General features: G+C 37.1%; 1 protein-coding gene, 1 non-coding gene and 1 pseudogene across 2 annotated transcripts in view; 2 read left to right on the forward strand and 1 right to left on the reverse strand.

Annotated features, from left to right (window-relative positions):
- The window catches only part of M1ap (meiosis 1 associated protein), a 104,782-nt gene that overhangs the window by 64,322 nt on the left and 20,162 nt on the right, over positions 1-20,298 (reverse strand). The window contains exon 2 of the mRNA XM_047522886.1: positions 4,693-4,878. Within this exon, the coding sequence (XP_047378842.1) occupies positions 4,693-4,878 (186 nt within the window). The remainder of the gene's footprint in view (positions 1-4,692; positions 4,879-20,298) is intronic.
- LOC124963481 (tetratricopeptide repeat protein 14-like) lies at positions 6,864-8,087 on the forward strand (annotated as a pseudogene).
- On the forward strand, positions 10,934-11,036 carry LOC124963780 (U6 spliceosomal RNA). Its single transcript, XR_007104816.1, has one exon. It is a non-coding gene; the product is annotated as a U6 spliceosomal RNA (small nuclear RNA).

The raw sequence follows: 20,298 nt of genomic DNA on the forward strand, positions 1-20,298 counted from the left end.
ACAATCATTATTATTTTCTGTTTTATTTTTTTGGTGGTGCTGGGGATTGAACCCAGGGCCTTGTGCTTGCAAGGCAAGTACTTTACCAACTGAGCTATATCCCCAGCCCGTCATTATTATTTTCAAGGACTATTATTTTAGATAAGTTTTAGGTTCACAGCAAAATTGAGAGGAAGGCTCAGTGATATTCTAAATAGCCTCTGCCCTCAAACATACAATATCGATTATCAATATCCTCCACCAGAGTGGTGCATTTGTTGCAATCTATAAACCAACATTGATACATCATAATCTCAAAATCACCCAAAGTCCATAGATTACCTTAGGGTTCACTTTGGTTATGGTACATTCTATGGATTTGACAAATATACAATGATATGTACCCATCATCATAATGTCATACAGGGTATTCTCATTGCTCTAAAAATCTTCTGTGCTCCACTTATTCATTCCTCCCTCTCCCATAGCACCTGTCAACCACCAACCTTTTACTGTCTCAATAATTTCATCTTTCCCAGAATGACACACACACATAGTTGGAATCATAAATTATGTAACCTTTTCAGACTGGCTCCTTTCACTTAGTAATGTGTATTTAAGGTTCTGCCATGTCTTTTTTGGCTTGATAGCTCATATGTTTTTAGCAGTGAATAATATTCCATTGTCTGGTTGAACAACAGTTTATTATCCATTCATCTACTGATGGACATTTGGTTGCTTCCAAGTTTGGCAGTTACAAATGAAGCTGTTATAAACATTCATGTGCAGAGTTTTGTGTGAACACATATTTTCAACTCCTCTGGGTAAATGTCAAGAAGCACAGTTATTGACTGATATTGCAAGAGTGTGTTTAGTTTCTTAAGAGCCATCAAACTGTTTTCCAAAGTGGCTATAGCATTTTGCATTTACACCAGCAAGAATGAGAATTCCAGTTGCTCCACATCCTTACCAGTATTTGGTACTGTTAATGCTCTGGATTTTGGCCATTCTAATAAGTGCATAGTGGTATTTCATTATGATTTTAATTTGCATTTCACTGATGACATATGATGTGGATCATTTTTTCATAAGTTATTGTATACCTTCTTTGATGAGATGTCTGTTAAGGTCTTTAGCCAATTTTTAGCCAATTTGTTTGTTTCCTTACTGCTGAGTTTTAAGAGTTGTTTGAATATTTTGGATCACAGTTCCGCATCATGTCTTTTTCTGGAAGTTTTACAGTTTCACATTTTACACTTTAGTCTGTGATACAATTTGTGGAGGGCAGAAGGTCAGTGTCTAGATTTATTTATTTATTTTTTGCACACAGATGTCTAGTTACTATAGCAAGCACCATTTGTTGAAAACACTATCTTTGTTCCATTTGCTTTTTTATCAGAGATCAGCTGACCATATCTTGAGGGTCTATTCCTGAGATCTCTATTCTATTTCATTGATTTGTCTATTCTTTCACCAGTACCACACTGTTCAGTTTCTGGAACAATAAAATTATGAAGGCTTAGGGGAAAAAATGTCTTCATTTCTATTATGGATTTTTTGATTTGCTTTGGTTCTTCCTTAGGAGTTCTCTCTCTGTGCTTACATTGCCTATCTACTTATCTATTAGAGCCCTCAGCACGTTCATCTATTCTGTGTCTACTTTATCTAGTAGAGCCCTGAGCATGTTATTCATTGCTACTTTTAAGTTCTACAGCCTGTCAACACATAGGTATGGGCAACAACTTCCCTAATAGAATTCTTAAAGCTCAGGAAATAACACCAAGAATTAATAAATGATATGCTATTAAATTAAAAAAAAACTTCACAGAAAAGGAAACATGAGTGAAAAGAGAACCTATAGGATGGGAGAAAATCTTTGTCAGCTACTCTTCTTACAGAGGATTAATATTCTGAACATATAAAGAATATCAAAAAAGCAAGTAATCCTATCAACAAATGCACAAATGAATTAAACAGTTCTCAAAGGAAGAAATGCACATTATCAACAAATACATGAAGAAATGTTCAACATATTTAGCAACTAGGGAAATGCAAATCAAAATTCCAGTTAGCATGGGAGTCATCAAGAATACAGACAATAATAAATGCTAGAGAGGATGTGGGGAAAAAGAAACACTTTCACACTGTTGGTGAATTGTAAATTAGTATAACCACTACGGAAATCAGTATGGAGGTTCCTCAAACGACTAGGAATGGAAACACCATATTACCAAGTTATAATACTCCATGGTGCTTATCCTAAAGAACTAAAGTCAGCATACAAGAGCAATATATGCATACCCACTTTTTTTAAATTAAAATTTTAATTTTTTAACTTTGTGATATTGGGGATTAGACCCAGGGGCACTCTGCCACTGAATTACATCCTCAGACCTTGATAATTTTATTTTGAGACAGGGTCTTGCTAAGTTGCTGAGGCTGGCCTTGAATTTGTGATCCTCCTGCCTCAGCCTCCTGAGATGCTATCAACCTGCTGGCTTACATACCCATGTTTATAGTGGTACAATTCACAATAGCAGTACAATTTACAAAAGTCAAATTATGGAACCAGCCTAGGTGTCTGTCAGTTAATAAATGGATAAAGAAAATGTGGTATATATATACAATTAAGTTTTATTTATTCACAAAGAAGAATGAAATTGTGACATTTGTAGGAAAATCAATGGAGCTTGAGAGCATTATGTTAAGTGGAATAAACCAAACTCAGACAGTCAAGGATAAGGTTTTTTCTCTCATATGTGAAAACTAGGGAGAAAAAAGAAAAAAAAGATGGGCGATAGGGTTCTTATGAAAATAGAAGGGAGATCAATAGAATAGAGGAAGGAAACTAGAGGAGATTAGAGGGGAGGGGTACTGAGGAATGAAACTGACCAAATTAAATTGTTATATTGTATGCATGTATGAACATGTAACAATGAAGCACACTATTATGTATAATAACATACCAATAAAATATTTTTTAAAAAATTAAGAGGACTAGACCCCAAAGCCACACATGAAATTTATCACTATAGCTGGGTACAGTGGCACATGCCTATAATTCCAGTAACTTGGGAGGCTGAGGAAGGAGGATCAAAAATTCACGGCCAATTTAGTGAAACCCTGTCTCAAAAAATAAACAGAACTGGGATATATCTCAGTGGTAAGGCACCCCTTGGTTCAATTCCCAGTATATATATATGTGTGTGTGTGTGTGTGTGTGTGTGTGTGTGTGTGTGTGTATGAATAAGAGTTCGGTATTTCTTGCCTTCCATATCAGTTAGGTTCCGATAAAACCCCAGCAGGTTTGGTTCTATTGAACTGGTTTCTCCTGAGGGCACAACTTGTTAAAAAGAACAGAACACTCTTCCCCTCCAGTCTGAGGCCTGAGGGAATTTCCCCCTGAAATTTACTGTGAGACCTGGTTGTTTTCCTGAAGAAAAAACTTACAAAATTGTGGGCCACACCTCATAACAGGATGCCTCTGGAATTTTTAACTTTCAGACTTGTCCACATCTAGCCTCCAGCAATTCATCAATTAAAGTTCAGGTTTTCCAATTCCACTCTGGTTCTAGTGGTGGTTTCTCCTCCAGTATGTTGTGATTTTTCTATATCTACCTGTCTGGGTCGAATTTTGGAGGTGGTAGTTTGCTCTATGACCTTACTTCTCTTAGGGATCCAAACAAAGTTGTTAATCTTTGAGTTTGTTTAGCATTTTGTTAGTTGTTAGGATGAAGTGGTGACTTCCAAGCTCCTTATGTGTGAAATTGGAAACCAGAAGTCCCTGCAATTATTTTTTAATGCATCTGTTTGCTGCCTGAGGTTACCAAAGTCTGAAAGTGTCTAACTCATACACACTTACACATCCATGGAATGTTTAGCCATGATTTATTTGTATTTTTAAGATTATCTCAATCTGGCACCAGAATAGTAGCAGTTTTTACATTTGCTTAATTGTTAATCCCAAGAAAATTTACTCAATTTGATGACAAGATTTTTTTTATCTCTTTTTTTTTGGTGGTGCTGGGGATTGAACCCAGAGTCTAGAGTATGTGAGGCAAGCACTCTACCAACTGAATTACATCCCCAAGCTCTTGATGACAAGATTTAATTAAGAACAATTAGAAGTTCCTAAGAGTACTCAGGTAATTAAAAATATAGATATCAATCTAAGAAGCTTAATATTTGAAAGTCCCAAAAATCAGAGACAGATGGCATATTCAGACTTTATTTTGATTCAGTTTTTCCTTAATTCACTTCGGTCTCTATTTTTGACCTTCTCTCTATGACAATCTTTATATTAAGAATCATAAAGGCTATATGATAAAAAGAAAGATGTTTTCTGTCTGCAGGGAGATGAAAATTTAGCCTTGAAAATTACATTTGCTGGGCATGGTGACACACACTTGCAATCCCAGCAGCTTGGGAAGCTGAGGCAGGAAGATTGCAAGTTCAAAGCCAGCCTCAGCAACTTAGTGACACCTTAAGCAACTCAGTGAGGCCCTGTCTCAAAATAAAAAAATAACAAAAGGGCTGGGGATGTGGCTCAGTGGTTAAGTGCTCCTAGTACCAACAACAACAACAAAAAAGGAAAAATTACATTCAACGTGTATGAAACATAACAACATAAGGATTAAGGATTATAATAATGAAACATCTATATGGACTAAAATGGTAGGATGATTTTGAGTCCTAAAGGTCAGCATCTCTTACCTCAAGGGAAGTGTAGGGCACAGCAGCACCTGTGGTCACATATCTGCTGTATTGTTTGAACTGCTGGAGTCCATCCTCTATTGCCAGTTGCAGAGAAGTGCTTTGTGGTCGGAAACAACCTTCTGTCTGTAACATGCGGAGCTCTGAGATGCAAGCCTGCAACCTAACAAAGTTCCCTTTCACTTGCTGCAGAAAAAAAATCAATCAAAGACACAAATCTTCAGTGACCCAAGTTTCAGATTAATTGACAGTCTAACTTCCTTATCAGTTACTCCTCCATAGTTCCTTTCCTGAAAAATCTGTTTATCTGACCATTATGTACTGAATGCCTAATATGTTCCAGGCACTACACTAAAATATTCCATATACCAAACAGGAAAATTTATAACAGGTTTAGTTTTAGGTCAGAATTGAGAATTACCACATACTCCTTTTTTTCCAGCTCTTTCTCCTCCATTAATAACATTTTTACATCAGTATGGCATAGTTGTAGCCAAACTAATGAGGTAGCATTATTAACTCAAGACCATAGTTTGCATTAGAGTTCAGTTATTAAGTCCTTGTATTGTACAGTTCCATGGAATCCACTTTCAATCTACCATTTTGTATCATCTAGAAAATAATTCTGATTACTAATTTGTAAATTGAGGAACACATTCAAAAGATTAAATAAGATTTAGGTTTTGGATTTGTGGCTCTGCTTCTAGCAAGGATTCAAATAATTGAAAAGACCATTTATTTTTATATTATGTTTAAAATTTTTTTATTGGTGTACAATAATTATACAACATAGTGGGTTTCATTGTGGCATATTGGTATGTGCATGTAACATAATTTGATTAATTTAATCCCTGGTACCTTCCCTTGCCCTCATTCCTCCCCCTGGTATCCTTTCTTTACCCTACTGATCATCCTTCTATTTTTATGAGCTCTTTTTCTTCTTTTTTCCTCTCTAGCTTCTACACAACAGAAAACATACATCCCTTGACTTTCTGAGTATGGCTTATTTCACTTAACATGGTGCTCTCTTTAGCTCCATCCATAGGAAAGGAAGTGTTTTAATTCATTCATTCATCCAATGGAAGGTCCAGTTGTGATTGCTGAGTTTTAATTTGAGTGACCTGCAAACTGGAGGCTTTAGCAGGGTTACCCTTAGACATTACCTTCATTTCTAAGTTGGTCACAGAGCTTCTCTATTTAAGAATCATGTTTTTCCAGAAATAAGAATTTTGATGTGATTGATCATTTCAGAATCAATAAAATTCTGCCTAAGTATCCTTCAGGATCATTTCAGTAAAGAAGAGATGTTTCGTTTGGTCTGCAGTCAGCTTAAGGAGCAACATGTAAACTCCACACAAGTTGACCTCTTGGTTCTTTTTATTCTCCTTTATAAAAACTTGCTCTAAGGAAGCAATCTAATTTCATTTGACTTTAGGTCAATGTTACTTTTTCTAAGGATATATGTATTTTGAATAAATGCAGTCTGAAGATTTGTGCCAACATTTAAAGGATTTCCATGCATCAGTGGCAGGTGGGGGAGGAGGTGAATTATATTTTGGGATGGGGAAACCTTCCTGACCAAAGAACAAAACTGAGTGATATATACAATGTTCATAAAATCCTTGAGTATGTACTACAATCTTCCAGGGTATGAATTTTGCTTAAGTCAACCCCTGCCTTGTTTGATTCCATAGCTGCTTACTTTATTTACTTTTTCCTGTTCTTGAATCTTGGGGAAAACACAAGAAATTGGAAATAATTCTGACACAAAAAGAACTTACAAACTAGATAGGAAGAATAGGAAACTATTCAAGAAAGAAATGAGAACAAATCTGGTCTTACAAATAACCTAATAGGCTTTGAGCTTTCTTCCCTCACACATCCCAAAAGAATCTGAAAAGTCATATATACCTTTATACATTTAAAGTTGATATTCAGATTTTTAAATGCTAAATCTAAGTAGTTGCTAAAGATGTAACTTTCAGCATGTTTTAAAATATCAACATTTAAATATAAAAATATTAATTCTCCAGAAAGCAACTACGTAAGTGTTGTTCGTTCGGGGCAGCTGCTAGGCTGCTGCCTCAGCCTTCTGGATCACTGATTCAAGAGGTGGACATGGAACTGTGTTCTAGCATGCCACCGATGGTCAGGTCCCACAATCTGTAGTCATGGCCTAGGACCTTCTGGGGCAGTTCCTGAATTGCCACCTGTGGTCATTGTTCTCCTTGCTGCAGATCAAATAGCAGGACAATCAGTACTTCGAGAGCCTTCTAGGCTGGGTATTAGAGCCTGCCAGAGGCTGCCGCCCATGTAGCATTTACAAGGCAGAAAAGATAAGAGAGTTAATTAACAACACTGAAATACAAAAATTCATCTCCAAAAAAGCAGATTTGGTTTTTGCACTTTCCTAGATATCAGATGCACCTGTTACAACTTCTCAAGTTAATGAAGACAATGTAGATCATTATACAATCATCCCAATTTAAAAGAAGTCATGGAGATACCTAATGTGAACCGAATGGAGCTGTTTTTTTAAGATATTGAGAGTGATGATATAGTGACTGAAAGAATTAGTTATATTTGGGAATTTTGGTTTTTTCATGGTATTAATCTGTTTAGGAAGTGGCATCATAAGAGACATATCCCACTTAGAAATCACAGTTCTTTGTCCTGAGATGTGCTTTCTCACAGTAATCATGGGGATTCTTTATTATATTACCAAACTGGTGGTGACATTATTTAAAAGAGAATTTGGCAGATACCATGAAAAACTAGCAGTGTCTCTTTCTATCTCATCTCTTCCACCACACCTATCTGGTTATTAAACTAGGTATAATTACTTCTGAAGAGATTCCTTTGTAATATAGGAGAAGTGTTGAACTAAATAGCATTTCTTTGAGTCCTATGCAAATATTATGCAGAGTTCCCTGGGATTTGTTAATCTAGAAGTAGTTGAATTCCTTCTGGAAAATCTAGGAATAGATAAATCTAATCCACCATCTTCAATGAGAGGGCTACAAAGCAAAAATTTCTTTGCTCCTGCATTAAGAAAACAAAAAACAATTTGCATCTTAGGCTTTAATATGTGTGAAGATTGGAGTTGATATTTTAAGGTTGAATACCATGTGGATGCTATGAATGGATATAATAAAGCTCTGGAAATACATAAGAAAAATGTTGAAGTTTTGGTAGCTCATGGAACATTATATGTAATAAAAGGAAGTCTAAACAAAGTCTAGAAGATTTTGAGCTTGCATTAGAAAACTGTCCAACTCAGGAATGCAAGAAAATACCTCTGCCAAATACTTATAAAAGGAGGATGGCAGTTAGAAGAAGAAAAATTTTTAAATTCTGAAAATTATTATAAGAAAGCTTTGACTTTGGATGGGACTTTTTTTTTTAATCTATTTTTATTGTAAACAAATGGGATACATGTTGTTTCTCTGTACATGAAGTAAAGGCATACCATTTGTGTAATCATACATTTACATAGGGTAATGGTGTTTGATGCATTCTGTTATTTTTTCCTTCCTCCCCACCCCTCCCACCCCTCTTTTCCCTCTATACAGTCCCTCCTTCCTCCATCCTTGCCTCCTCCCACCCCCCATTATGTGTCATCATCCGCTTCTCAGCGAGATCATTCGTCCTTTGGTTTTTTGAGATTGGCTTATCTCACTGAGCATGATTTTCTCCAATTTCATACATTTGAATGCAAATGCCATAATTTTACTCTTCTTTATGGCTGAGTAATATTCCATTGTGTGTATATATATATATATATATATATCACAGTTTCTTTATCCATTCATCAATTGAAGGACATCTAGGTTGGTTCCACAATCTGGCTATTGTGAATTGAGCAGCTATGAACATTGATGTGGCTGTATCTCTGTAGTATGCTGATTTTAAGTCCTTTGGATATAGGCCAAGGAGTGGGATAGCTAGGTCAAATGGTGGTTCTATTCCACGTGTTCTAAGAAATCTCCACACTGCTTTCCAGAGTGGTTGCACTAATTTGCAACCCCACCAGCAATGTATGAGTGTACCTTTCTCCCCACATCCTCACCAACCCCTATTGTTGCTTGTATTCTTGATAATCACCATTCTAATTGGGGTGAGATGGAATCTTAGGGTAGTTTTGACTTGCATTTCTCTTATTACTAGAGATGTTGAACATTTTTCATACATCTGTTGATTGCTTGTAGATCTTCTGTGAAGTGTCTGTTCATTTCCTTAGCCCATTTGTTGACTGGATTATTTGTATTCTTGGTGTAAAGGTTTTTGAGTTCTTTATATATTCTGGAAATTAGTGCATTCCTGCATTTGCTGTTTTAACTGTTAATTGATGTGATCATTCAAAGCCTGCATTTGCTCCCTCATCTCATCGTTTGCTTCTCTGATCATTTTAATTATGTACATTCTGAACTCCCTTCTGATATTTCTTCTGCCATGCTGTCATTGGATTTTATTGCTGTACCATCTAGGTTTGTTTGGGACATTTTCTTCCCTTGTTTTCTCATATTGCTCAGGTATCTACCCCTCTAGTAGTGAAACTCTGAGATATTGCAGATTTCCTTTATTGACTTATAGTGTCCCTTAGATTTCCAATAACTCACCTCCTAGCCTTCGGTAGCCTGAAGTCTTGGAGGAAATTGATAATGCAGTGATACACAAGGAAGCTGCCCCTCTAGGAGTGGTGGCCTTCAGGTGGGATATATTCTCTGCTAGTGGGCAGAGGCACCTCCACTTCTTGATGGATGGTCCGCCAAAGGGGGTCTAGACTGTGGGTTGTGGCACAGTTGGTCTGGGCCTGTGTCTCTGGTTCTACCACCCTGGTGGGAAAGCCTCGCCCAGTGGGGAAGACTCACCCGGTGGGGAAGTCTCACTGGGCAGCTCTCCTCTGAAAAGTTTCCTTCGGTCCAGAACTACCTCCTGGGCTGGGCAGCACTCCTCTGCGACATTCCCAGGGATCTGGACCTACGTCATGGGCCAGGGAGCCTCGTCCTGTACTGAATGAAGCCTCTCACTGGGTGCCCTCCTCTGAGAGGCTGCCTGCAGTCCCGTCCTGCTGCCCTGGCCTGGGACCCTCGCTCTGCACTGAAGCCTCTCGCTGAGCCGCCCCTCCTCTACAAAGCTCCCGGTTGTCTGGGTTCACTGCTCCAGTGGGGTAGTCTTGCTGGGCAACTCTACTCCACAAAGTTCCCTGCATTCTAGGACTATTGCCCCATCCGGGGAGCCTCGCCCAGTGGGAGAGACTCACCTGGCGGCTCTGAGTTGGTCCTGAGTCTCTACGTACCACCTCTTCTTGAGTTCTGAGTCCTGGAGTGACATGAAATGCAGTAACCCTCTAGTCTACCATCTTGAAACTCCTATAAAATACTCTTGAAGAGCCTAAAACTCAAGCTATAACAAAGGGATCTACAACGGAAACAAATAAAATTTGGGAAAAGGATTCTGTAATCTCTGCAAATAATTTTAGAAGCACATATTGACTGTTATGACTAAAACACCACCAAAACTTTTATTAACAGCATTTAGTGTAGATGGTGTAGAGTTCCATGGCATATTAATTTTTTGGCTTTTTTCATTTTTCTTTCTAAATTTCTGCTATCTGATTAAATATATTGAGTAAATTTTGAGGTAAAATTTTTAACTCTGCTTTCCATCTTCTTTTGAAACCTCAGTTATGTTATCTTCCCCAAAATTGGCCTGTTTTTCACATTCTCCTTGATCTTGTATTTACTTGATATCTTTACTCATGTCTACTGAAATCACATGGTCCAGAATAAGTACTTGTGTGTGTGTTTTTCAACTGACTTCCAAGAGCAGTCTGAACTTGCTGGTGGAGTGGAATAACTCATGGAACTTGGCTTCCATCTTCTGTGGTACTCTTTTCTTCCCTCTATGCCCTTTAAAAATCTCCTATGACCATACATTTTTATCTTGTCCTCTGAATGCCTACAAAAGGAATCTGAGGAATTTCTTCTACTGGAAAAATATCTTATTTATATGATTTATCTATGTCATCTATGTTGCTACTACCTGCCTGGGTTTTATAACTATTGTAAAAATTTCTTGGATTTTCAGACCTACCTCCAAAGTTTTCAGGTATATCAACTGGAGATGGAAAGAGAGGGCTTCTTTCTTTCTCTTTTGCCTGTGTCTTTTGACATTATAACCATCCTGCTTTTCCAGCAGATTTCCACTTCTTGTTTTTGGTTAAGAAAAAATGCAATGCTCACTTCAGCAGTGCATATACTTAAATTGGAATGATACATTGAAGATTAGCATGGCCCCTGCACAAGGATGATAGGCAAATTTGTGAAGCATTCTATATTTTTAGAAGTCTGATTTTAATTAAATTAATAAACTTCTATAGAAGAAAAGATGCTGAGGTGTTAATTGGAATTGGGTAGCTCTCATCCTTGCTATTCTGATCAGTCTGACTTGAGGATGTCTTAGATGAATGCCTTTTGGAACTGCCAGAAGACTGAATTATTCCTCTTTTGCGTCTTAAGCCTTTTGACCACAAGAGGAAGAGGATGAGGAAGAAACTGACTCATGAGCAGAAGAAACACATGAAGAGGAAGAAGATAACTTTCTTCTTTTCTTCTTTTGCCTTTTCTCCTCTTTTAAGAGCTCATGCACCTTTTCTGCACTTGTTTCTATTTATTTTCTGCTTTTCTTCCTTTTCAACTTTTTCTCTGCATATATTTATGAAGTTTCTGCAAAGCATCCTCTGCATCTTTAAAAGTCCCATCCATCCGGTGGAAGGCCTGGTCCGCAGGCAGCTTCTCGGAGCAGGGCCGGATAGCGAGAGGCTTCTGCAAACAGCCAGGCTCCCCCTTCCACGCATAGTCAGGCTTTCGCGTACAGCCAGGCTTCCCCGCCCCCGCGGCAGGCTCAGACAGCAGGCGGCTTCTCAGAGCAGGGCCAGCCAGAGAGAGGTTTCTGCGCACAACCAGGCTCCCCGCAGCCCCAGCAGTAGGCCTGGACCGCAGGTAGCTTCTCAAAGCAGGGTCGGCCAGTGAAAGGCTTCCGCACACAACTAGGCTCCCCTGGCCTGGGCGGCAGGCCAGACATAGGCCCAGACCAGCCGTGCCACAGCCCGCAGTCTAGTTCCCCTTTGGCAGACCATCAGTCAACAAGTGGAGGTACCTCTGCCCATTAGCCGGGAATATACCCCACCCAAAGGCCACCATCCCTAGAGGGGCAGCTTCCTTGTGGAGCACTGCATTACCAAGTTCCTCCAAGACTTCAGGCTACTGAAGGCTAGGAGGTGATATACTGGAAATCTACAGGGACACTATAAGCCAATAGAGGAAATCTGCAATATCTCAGAGTTCCAAGGATATCTGACCAATATGAGAAAACAAGTGAAGAAAATGCCCCAAACAAATCTAGATGCTATATCAATAAAACCGAATGACAGCATGGCAGAAGAAATGTCAGAAAGGGAGTTCAGAATTTACATAATTAAAACGATCAGGGAAGCAAACGAGGAGATGAAAGAGAATGCAGGCATTTTTTTTTTTTTTTTTTTGCATGGTGCTGGGGATTGAATTCAGGGACTTGTGCTTGCAACAAAGCACTCTACCGACTGAGCTGTCTCCCCAGCCCTGCAAATGCAGGCATTGAATGATGAGATGAAAGAGCAAATGCAGGCATTGAATGATTGCACCAATCAACAGTTAAAAGAGCAAATATGGGAAGCCAAAGATCATTTCAATAAAGAGTTAGAGATACTGAAAAAAAACCAAACAGGAATCCTTGAAATGAAGGAAACAATAAACCAAATTAAAAACTCCATAGAAAGCATAACCAATAGGATAGAACACCTGGAAGACAGAACCTCAGACATTGAAGACAAAATATTTAATCTTGAAAACAAAGCTGACCAAACACAGAAGATGGTAAGAAATCATGAACAGAATCTACAAGAATTATGGGATATCATGAAAAGGTCAAATTTAAGAATTATTGGGATTAAGGAAGGCACATAGAAACAAACCAAAGGAATGAACAATCTATTCAATGAAATAATAGCAGAAAATTTCCCAAATCTGAAGAATGAAATGGAAAATCAAGTTCAAGAGGCTTATAGGACTCCAAATACACAAAATTACAAAGGACCCACACCAAGGCACATTATAATGAAAATACCTAACATACAAAATAAAGACAGAATTTTAAAGGCTGCAAGAGAAAAAAAATCAAATTACGTTCAGGGGGAAACCAATATGGATATCAGCAGATTTTTCAATCCAGACCCTAAAAGCTAGAAGGGCCTGGAACAACATTTTTCAAGCCCTGAAAGAAAACGGATGCCAACTAAGAATCTTATACCCAGCAAAACTTACCTCCAGATTTGATGATGAAATAAAATCCTTCCATGATAAACAAAAACTAAAAGAATTGACAAAAAGAAAGCCAGCACTACACAACATTCTCAGTAAAATATTCCATGAGGAAGAGATGAAAAACAATGATGCAAATCAGCAAAGGGAGGAACTACCCTAAAGAAATAGCCAAATAAAGGAGAAACCAAGTCATGTCAAAAAAAACAAAAATGAGCCAAATGACTGGGAATACAAATCATATCACAATAATAACCCTGAATGTTAATGGCCTGAACTCATCAATCAAAAGACATAGGCTGGCAGTTTGGATTACAAAGAAAGATACAACAATATGCTGCCTGCAAGAGACTCATCTCATAGAAAGAGATACCCACAGACTAAAGGTGAAAGAATGGGAAAAAACATGCACATGGACTCAGCAAAAAAGCCAGAGTATCCATCCTCATATCAGATAATGTGGACTTCAAGCCAAAGTTAGTCAGAAGGGATAAAGAAGGACATTTCATACTGCTTAAGGGAAGCATAAATCAGCAAGACATAACAATCATAAATGTCTATGCCCCAAACATTGGCTCATCCATGTACATCAAACAAATCCTTCTCAATTCCAGAAATCAAATAGACCACAACACAATAATACCAGGCAAATTTAACACAACTCTTTCACCACTGGACAGATCTTCCAAAGAAAAATTGAACAAAGAAACCATAGATCTCAATAACACAATCAATAATTTAGACTTAATGGACATATATAGAATATACCATCCAACAAAGAGCAAATACACTTTCTTCTCAGCAGCACATGGATCCTTCTCTAAAACAGATCATATTTTATGTCATAAAACTACTGTTAGCAAATACAAGAAAATAGAGATACTACCTTGTATTCTATCAGATCATAATGGATTGAAATTAGAAATAAATGACAGAATAAAAAACAGAAACTACTCTAACACCTGGATATTAAATAATATGCTATTGTATGATGAATGGATAACAGAAGACATCAGGAGGGAAATAAAAAAATTCTTAGAAGTAAACGAGAACAAAGACACATCATATCAAAATCTCTGGGACACTATGAAAGCAGTACATAGAGGAAAATTTATTTCATGGAGCGCATTCAATAAAAGAAGAAAAAATCAACAAATAAACAACCCAACACTACAGCTCAAAGCCCTAGAAAAGGAAGAACAGAGCAACACCAAAAGTAGTAGAAGACAGGAAATAGTTAAAATCAGAGCTGAAATCAATGAAATTGAAACAAAAGAAAAAATCGAAGAAATTGACAAAATAAATAGTTGGTTCTTTGAAAAAATAAACAAAATTGATAAACCCTTAGCCACACTAACAAAGAGAAGACGAGAGAAAACCCAAATCACTAAAATTCGGAATGAACAAGGAAATATCACAAGAGACATGACTGAAATACAAAACATAATTAGAAGCTATTTTGAAAATCTATACTCCAACAAAACAGAAAATCTCGAAGACATCAACAGGTTTCTGGAGACATATGAATTACCTAAACTGAACCAGGAGGACATACACAATTTAAATAGATCAATTTTAAGTAATGAAATAGAAGTCATCAAAAGTCTACCAAGAAAAAAAAGTCTGGGACCAGATGGGTTCTCAGCCAAGTTCTACAAAACCTTTAAAGAACAGCTCATTCTAATACTCCTTTAAAGTATTCCATGAAATAGAAGAGGAGGGAACCCTTCCAAACTCATTCTATGAAGCCAATATCACCCTGATACCTAAACCAGACAGAGATACATCGAGGAATGAAAATTTCAGACCAATATCCTTAATGAACATTGATGCAAAAATTCTCAACAAAATTTTAGCAAATTGCATACAAAAATATATTAAAAAGATAGTGTACCATGATCAAGTGGGTTTTATTCCAGGGATACAAGGTTGCTTCAACATTTGGAAATCAATAAGTGTAATTCACCATATCAATAGTCTTAAAGTCAAGAATCACATGATTATTTCGAAAGATGCAGAAAAAGCATTTGATAAAATACAGCACCCCTTCATGCTCAAAACACTAGAAAAAATAGGGATAGTGGGAACATTCCTTAACATTATAAAGGTCATCTATGCTAAGCCCATGGCCAATATCTTTCTAAATGGTGAGAAACTGAAAGCATTCCCCCTAAAATATGGAACAAGGCAGGGATGCCCTCTTTCACCACTTCTATTCAACATTGTCCTTGAAACTCTAGACAGAGGAATTAGACAGACTAAAGAAATTAAAGGGATACGAATCGGAAAAGAAGAACTCAAACTATCCCTATTTGATGATGACATGATTATATATTTAGAGGAAATGGGAAATTCCACCAGAAAAATTTTTGAACTCATAAGTGAATTCAGTAAAGTAGCAGGTTATAAGATCAATGCTCATAAATCTAATGCATTTTTATACATAAGTGATGAATCTTCAGAAAGAGACGTTAGGAAATCTACCCATTTCACAATAGCCTCGAAAAAAACAAAATACTTGGGAATCAATCTCACAAAAGAGGTGAAAGACCTCTACAATGAGAACTACAGAACACTAAAGAAAGAAATTAAAGAAAACCTTAGAAGATGGAAAGATCTCCCATGTTCTTGGATAGGAAGAATTAATATTGTCAAAATGGCCATACTACCAAAAGTGCTATACAGATTCAATGCAATTCCAATTAAAATCCCAATGATGTACCTCACAGAAATAGAGCAAGCAATCATGAAATTCATTTGGAAGAATAAGAAACCCAGAATAGCTAAAGCAATTCTTAGCAGGAAGAGTGAAGCAGGGGGTATTGCAATACCAGAACTTCAACTATACTAGAAAGCAATAGTAACAAAAACGGCATGGTATTGGTACAAAAAATAGACAGGCAGCTCAATGGTACAGAATAGAGGACATGGACACAAACCCAAATAAATACAATTTTCTCATACTAGACAAAGGGGCCAAAAATATGCAATGGAGAAAAGATAGCCTCTTCAACAAATGTTGCTGGGAAAACTGGAAATCCATGTGCAGTAGAATGAAACTAAACCTCTATCTCTCACCCTGCACAAAACTCAACTCAAAATGGATCAAGGACCTTGGAATCAGACCAGAGACCCTGCATCTTATAGAAGAAAAAGTAGGTCCAAATCTTCAACATGTCAGCTTAGGATCAGACTTCCTTAACATGACTCCCATAGCACAAGAAATAAAAGCAAGAATCAATAACTGGAATAGATTCAAACTAAAAAGCCTTCTCTCAGCAAAGGAAACTATCAGCAATGTGAAGAGAGAACTTACAGAGTGGGAGAAAATCTTTGCCACTCATACTTCAGATAGAGCACTAATTTCCAGAATCTATAAAGAACTCAAAAAACTCTACACCAAGAATACAAATAACCCAATCAACAAATGGACTAAGAAAATGAACAGACACTTCACAGAATATCTACAAGCAATCAACAGATATATGAAAAAATGTTCAACATCTTTAGTAATAAGAGAAATGCAAATCAAAACTACCCTAAGATTCCATCTCGCCCCAATTAGAATGGCGATTATCAAGAACACAAGCAACAACAGGTGTTGGCGAGGATGTGGGAAAAAAGGTACACTCATACATTGCTGGTGGGGTTGCAAATTAGTGCAGCCACTCTGGAAAGCAGTGTGGAGATTCCTTAGAACACGTGGAATAGAACCACCATTTGACCCAGCTATCTCACTCCTTGGCCTATACCCAAAGGACTTAAAATCAGCATACTACAGAGATACAGCCACATCAATGTTCACTGCTGCTCAATTCACAATAGCCAGATTGTGGAACCAAACTAGATGTCCTTCAATTGATGAATGGATAAAGAAAACTGTGGCATACATATACAATGGAATATTACTCAGCCATAAAGAATGATAAAATTATGGCATTTGCAGGCAAATGGATGAAATTGGAGAATATCATGCTAAGTGAGATAAGACAATATCCAAAAACCAAAGGATGAATGATCTTGCTGATAAGCGGATGAAGACATATAATGGGGGGTGGGAGGTGTTAGTGTTAGGGTTAGGGTTAGGTTTAGGGTTAGGGTTAAGGAGGGTGGCAAGAATGGAGGAAGGAAGGACTGTATAGAGGGAAAAGAGGGGTGGGAGGGGTGGGGGGGAAGGAAAAAAATAACAGAATGAATCAAATAACATTACCCTATGTAAATTTATGATTACACAAATGGTATGCCTTTACTCCATGTACAAACAGAGAAACAACATGTATCCCATTTGTTTACAACAAAATTAAAAAAAAGAATACAAGCAACAATAGGTGTTGGTGAGGATGTGGGGAAACAGGTACACTTATACATTGCTGGTGGGGTTGCAAATTACTGCAGCCACTCTGGAAAGCAGTGTGAAGATTCCTTAGAACACGTGGAATGGAACCACCATTTGACCCAGCTATCCCACTCCTTGGCCTATACCCAAAGGACTTAAAATCAGCATACTACAGTGATGTAGCCACATCAATGTTTATAGCTGCTCAATTCACAATAGCCAGATTGTGGAACCAACCTAGATGCCCTTCAATCGATGAATGTATAAAGAAACTGTGATACACACACACACACACACACACACACACACACACACACACACAATGGAATATTATTCAGCCATAAAGAATAAAATTATGACATTTGCATTCAAATGTATGAAATTGGAGAAAATCATGCTCAGTGAGATAAGCCTATCTCAAAAAACCAAAGGATGAATGATCTCGCTGATAAGCAGATGATGACACATAATGGGGGGTGGGAGGGAGGCAAGGATGGAGGAAGGAGGAACTGTATAGAGGGAAAAGAGGGGTGGGAGGGGTGGAGGGTAGTAAAAAATAACAGAATGAATCAAACACCATTACCCTATGTAAATGTGTGATTACACAAATGGTATGCCTTTACTTCATGTACAGAGAAACAAGATGTACCCCATTTGTTTACAATAAAAAAAGAAAAAAAAAAAAGAAAAAAAGAGCATGTTTATACACAGTATATTTCTTAGTCTGACAATTTAAACTTTTTCACCTAAAGATAATATTCTGAAACCATTGTTTCTTCATTATACTATGGTGTATGATAATTTCTTCCCCCACCTTATCTGGCTGTTTAAGAGAAAATTAAATTTCTGCATTGGATACTTGGATCATTTTCATCAAAAATTGTTGTACTCTTCTGTTTAACTCTTAAAAGTCTTCAGCTTTTGAAAGAAAAAACTTCAGTTTCATTTTAGTAACTAGCTATTATAATTTTATAATGTCACTGTTCAACACATAATACAGTGGAATCTGAATGTTGTGTTGATTTAATATGTACCATTATTCAATTTTTGAATAAGCTCTTATTTTTAACAAGTGGAAATTTATATTGTTTCCTCTTCTCCTTGAATTAATACTTCCATTACACTTCCCACAGAGTTTTATCACAATGTAAAGGAATTTTATGCTCAGCAACCTCTGATTGTCTCATACTTCTGTGCATCAATCATATCTCTAATAGCAAGATATCTAAATTCCCTATGATTATGATCTAAGGGTGATCTAGATTGGGTCAGTATTATAATTATTGTTCATATATAATGGATCAAAACAATATACATATTACCAATTTTGAGAAACATTGGCATGAAGCACAATTGGAAATGCAGCTTCAGTGGGATAGACAGGTTGAATTCAATTAGCTCAATTATGTGTGAATAAATAAACAAATTTCTGCATGAATGCCACAACATTCAGTATCAATTCTATTCTTATTTTCTATTATTACAGTGTTAAAAAACTTATCTTCATAAATTTAAGAGGGGATGTGAGAGGGTCAAATTCTTTTTGAGTTATATGCCAAAAATCATACAGACAGCTACCAATAACAATGTTTTTAAAAAATATTCTATCAGCTGCTACTCAGTTTGGTCTTCCTTTCTGTTAAAAAACAATGCCTATAATCCCAGCTCATGGGAGGCTGGGGCAAGGAGGATAGCATGTTTGAGGACAGCCTCCATAACTAAGCAAAACCTGTCTCAACAAAACAAAAAAAAAAAAAACCAACAAACAAAACCACAAATAAAGGGGGTGGCACCAGGGATGTAACTAAATGGTAGAGCACCTCTGGGTTCAATCCCTGTACCAAATCAAACAAACCAGAAAAGAATTAGGAACCACCTGGTTGTGCAAAGATTTTTTTGTTTTTTACCCAGTCATGTTGCTATTTGAGTTTCAGTTTTACGTATTGACTTGTTTCTGTTTTGCTCTTCTGCCCTAATATCCACCCCCAAAATAGCTCTTCTATATTCCATCTCCTTCATCTCAATACTTAGTTTTAATTTTGATCAATATTCAGTTACTTCATCATGATCGTATAAAATTTATTGACATCTGAGTCATGTGATATAGTAATTACCTTTGCTTTCCTATGTATTTTTTTCCTGGGGTTAATCTTTTAAAAAATTACATAATTTTCTACTGCTTTAAATCCTAGACTCTTCATCAGGTGTCTAAATCTCCTCTCAATATATTAAGACACTGTGGCTATTTTGTCAGTTTCCTTTTTCCGAAGCTCTCTCTCCCGGGGTGGAGCCTCCTGGCTCACTTTCTATGAGGAGTGTTTGTTTACCTCCTGTGCTAGGTGTACCACTGCAAACAGGCGTTATGTTAGCCATCATCCTGGAGCTTCTTTTCTGTGCTTTTGTACTGAAACTCAACTCCTCTTCTGGATCCTACACTGGTTTATTTCTTGGTTTGCTCCCTCATTTTGGTGAATATATTCTTCAGAGGTTCTCAGGAAAGGATTAATAAGAGGAAAAAAATTTTTTAAATGTTGTATTTTTAATGAACATACAATAATCGTATGTATTTATGGGGTACAGTGTGACATTTTAAATGTATATACACAATCACAATGTGTAATGATCAGAATAACTCACATACCCATCAGCTCAGACATTTATCATTTCTTTTGTTGGGAACATTCAAAACTTCTATTATTCTACTACATTCAAAATTTCTATTATTTTGAAATATTCAGTTAATTGTTGACAACCATAGTTACCATACTGGGGAAATTTTTTTTTTGAGAATTTCTATGTCAGAAAATATCTTATTCTGCACCTGCTCTTTTTTATGGGGTGGGGGAGTACCAGGGTTTGAACTCAGGGGCACTCTACCACTGAGCCACATCCCCAGCCCTATTTGGTATT

The sequence above is a fragment of the Sciurus carolinensis genome, chromosome 13, assembly GCF_902686445.1.
Source record: "Sciurus carolinensis chromosome 13, mSciCar1.2, whole genome shotgun sequence".
Taxonomy (NCBI): Eukaryota; Metazoa; Chordata; class Mammalia; order Rodentia; family Sciuridae; genus Sciurus; species Sciurus carolinensis.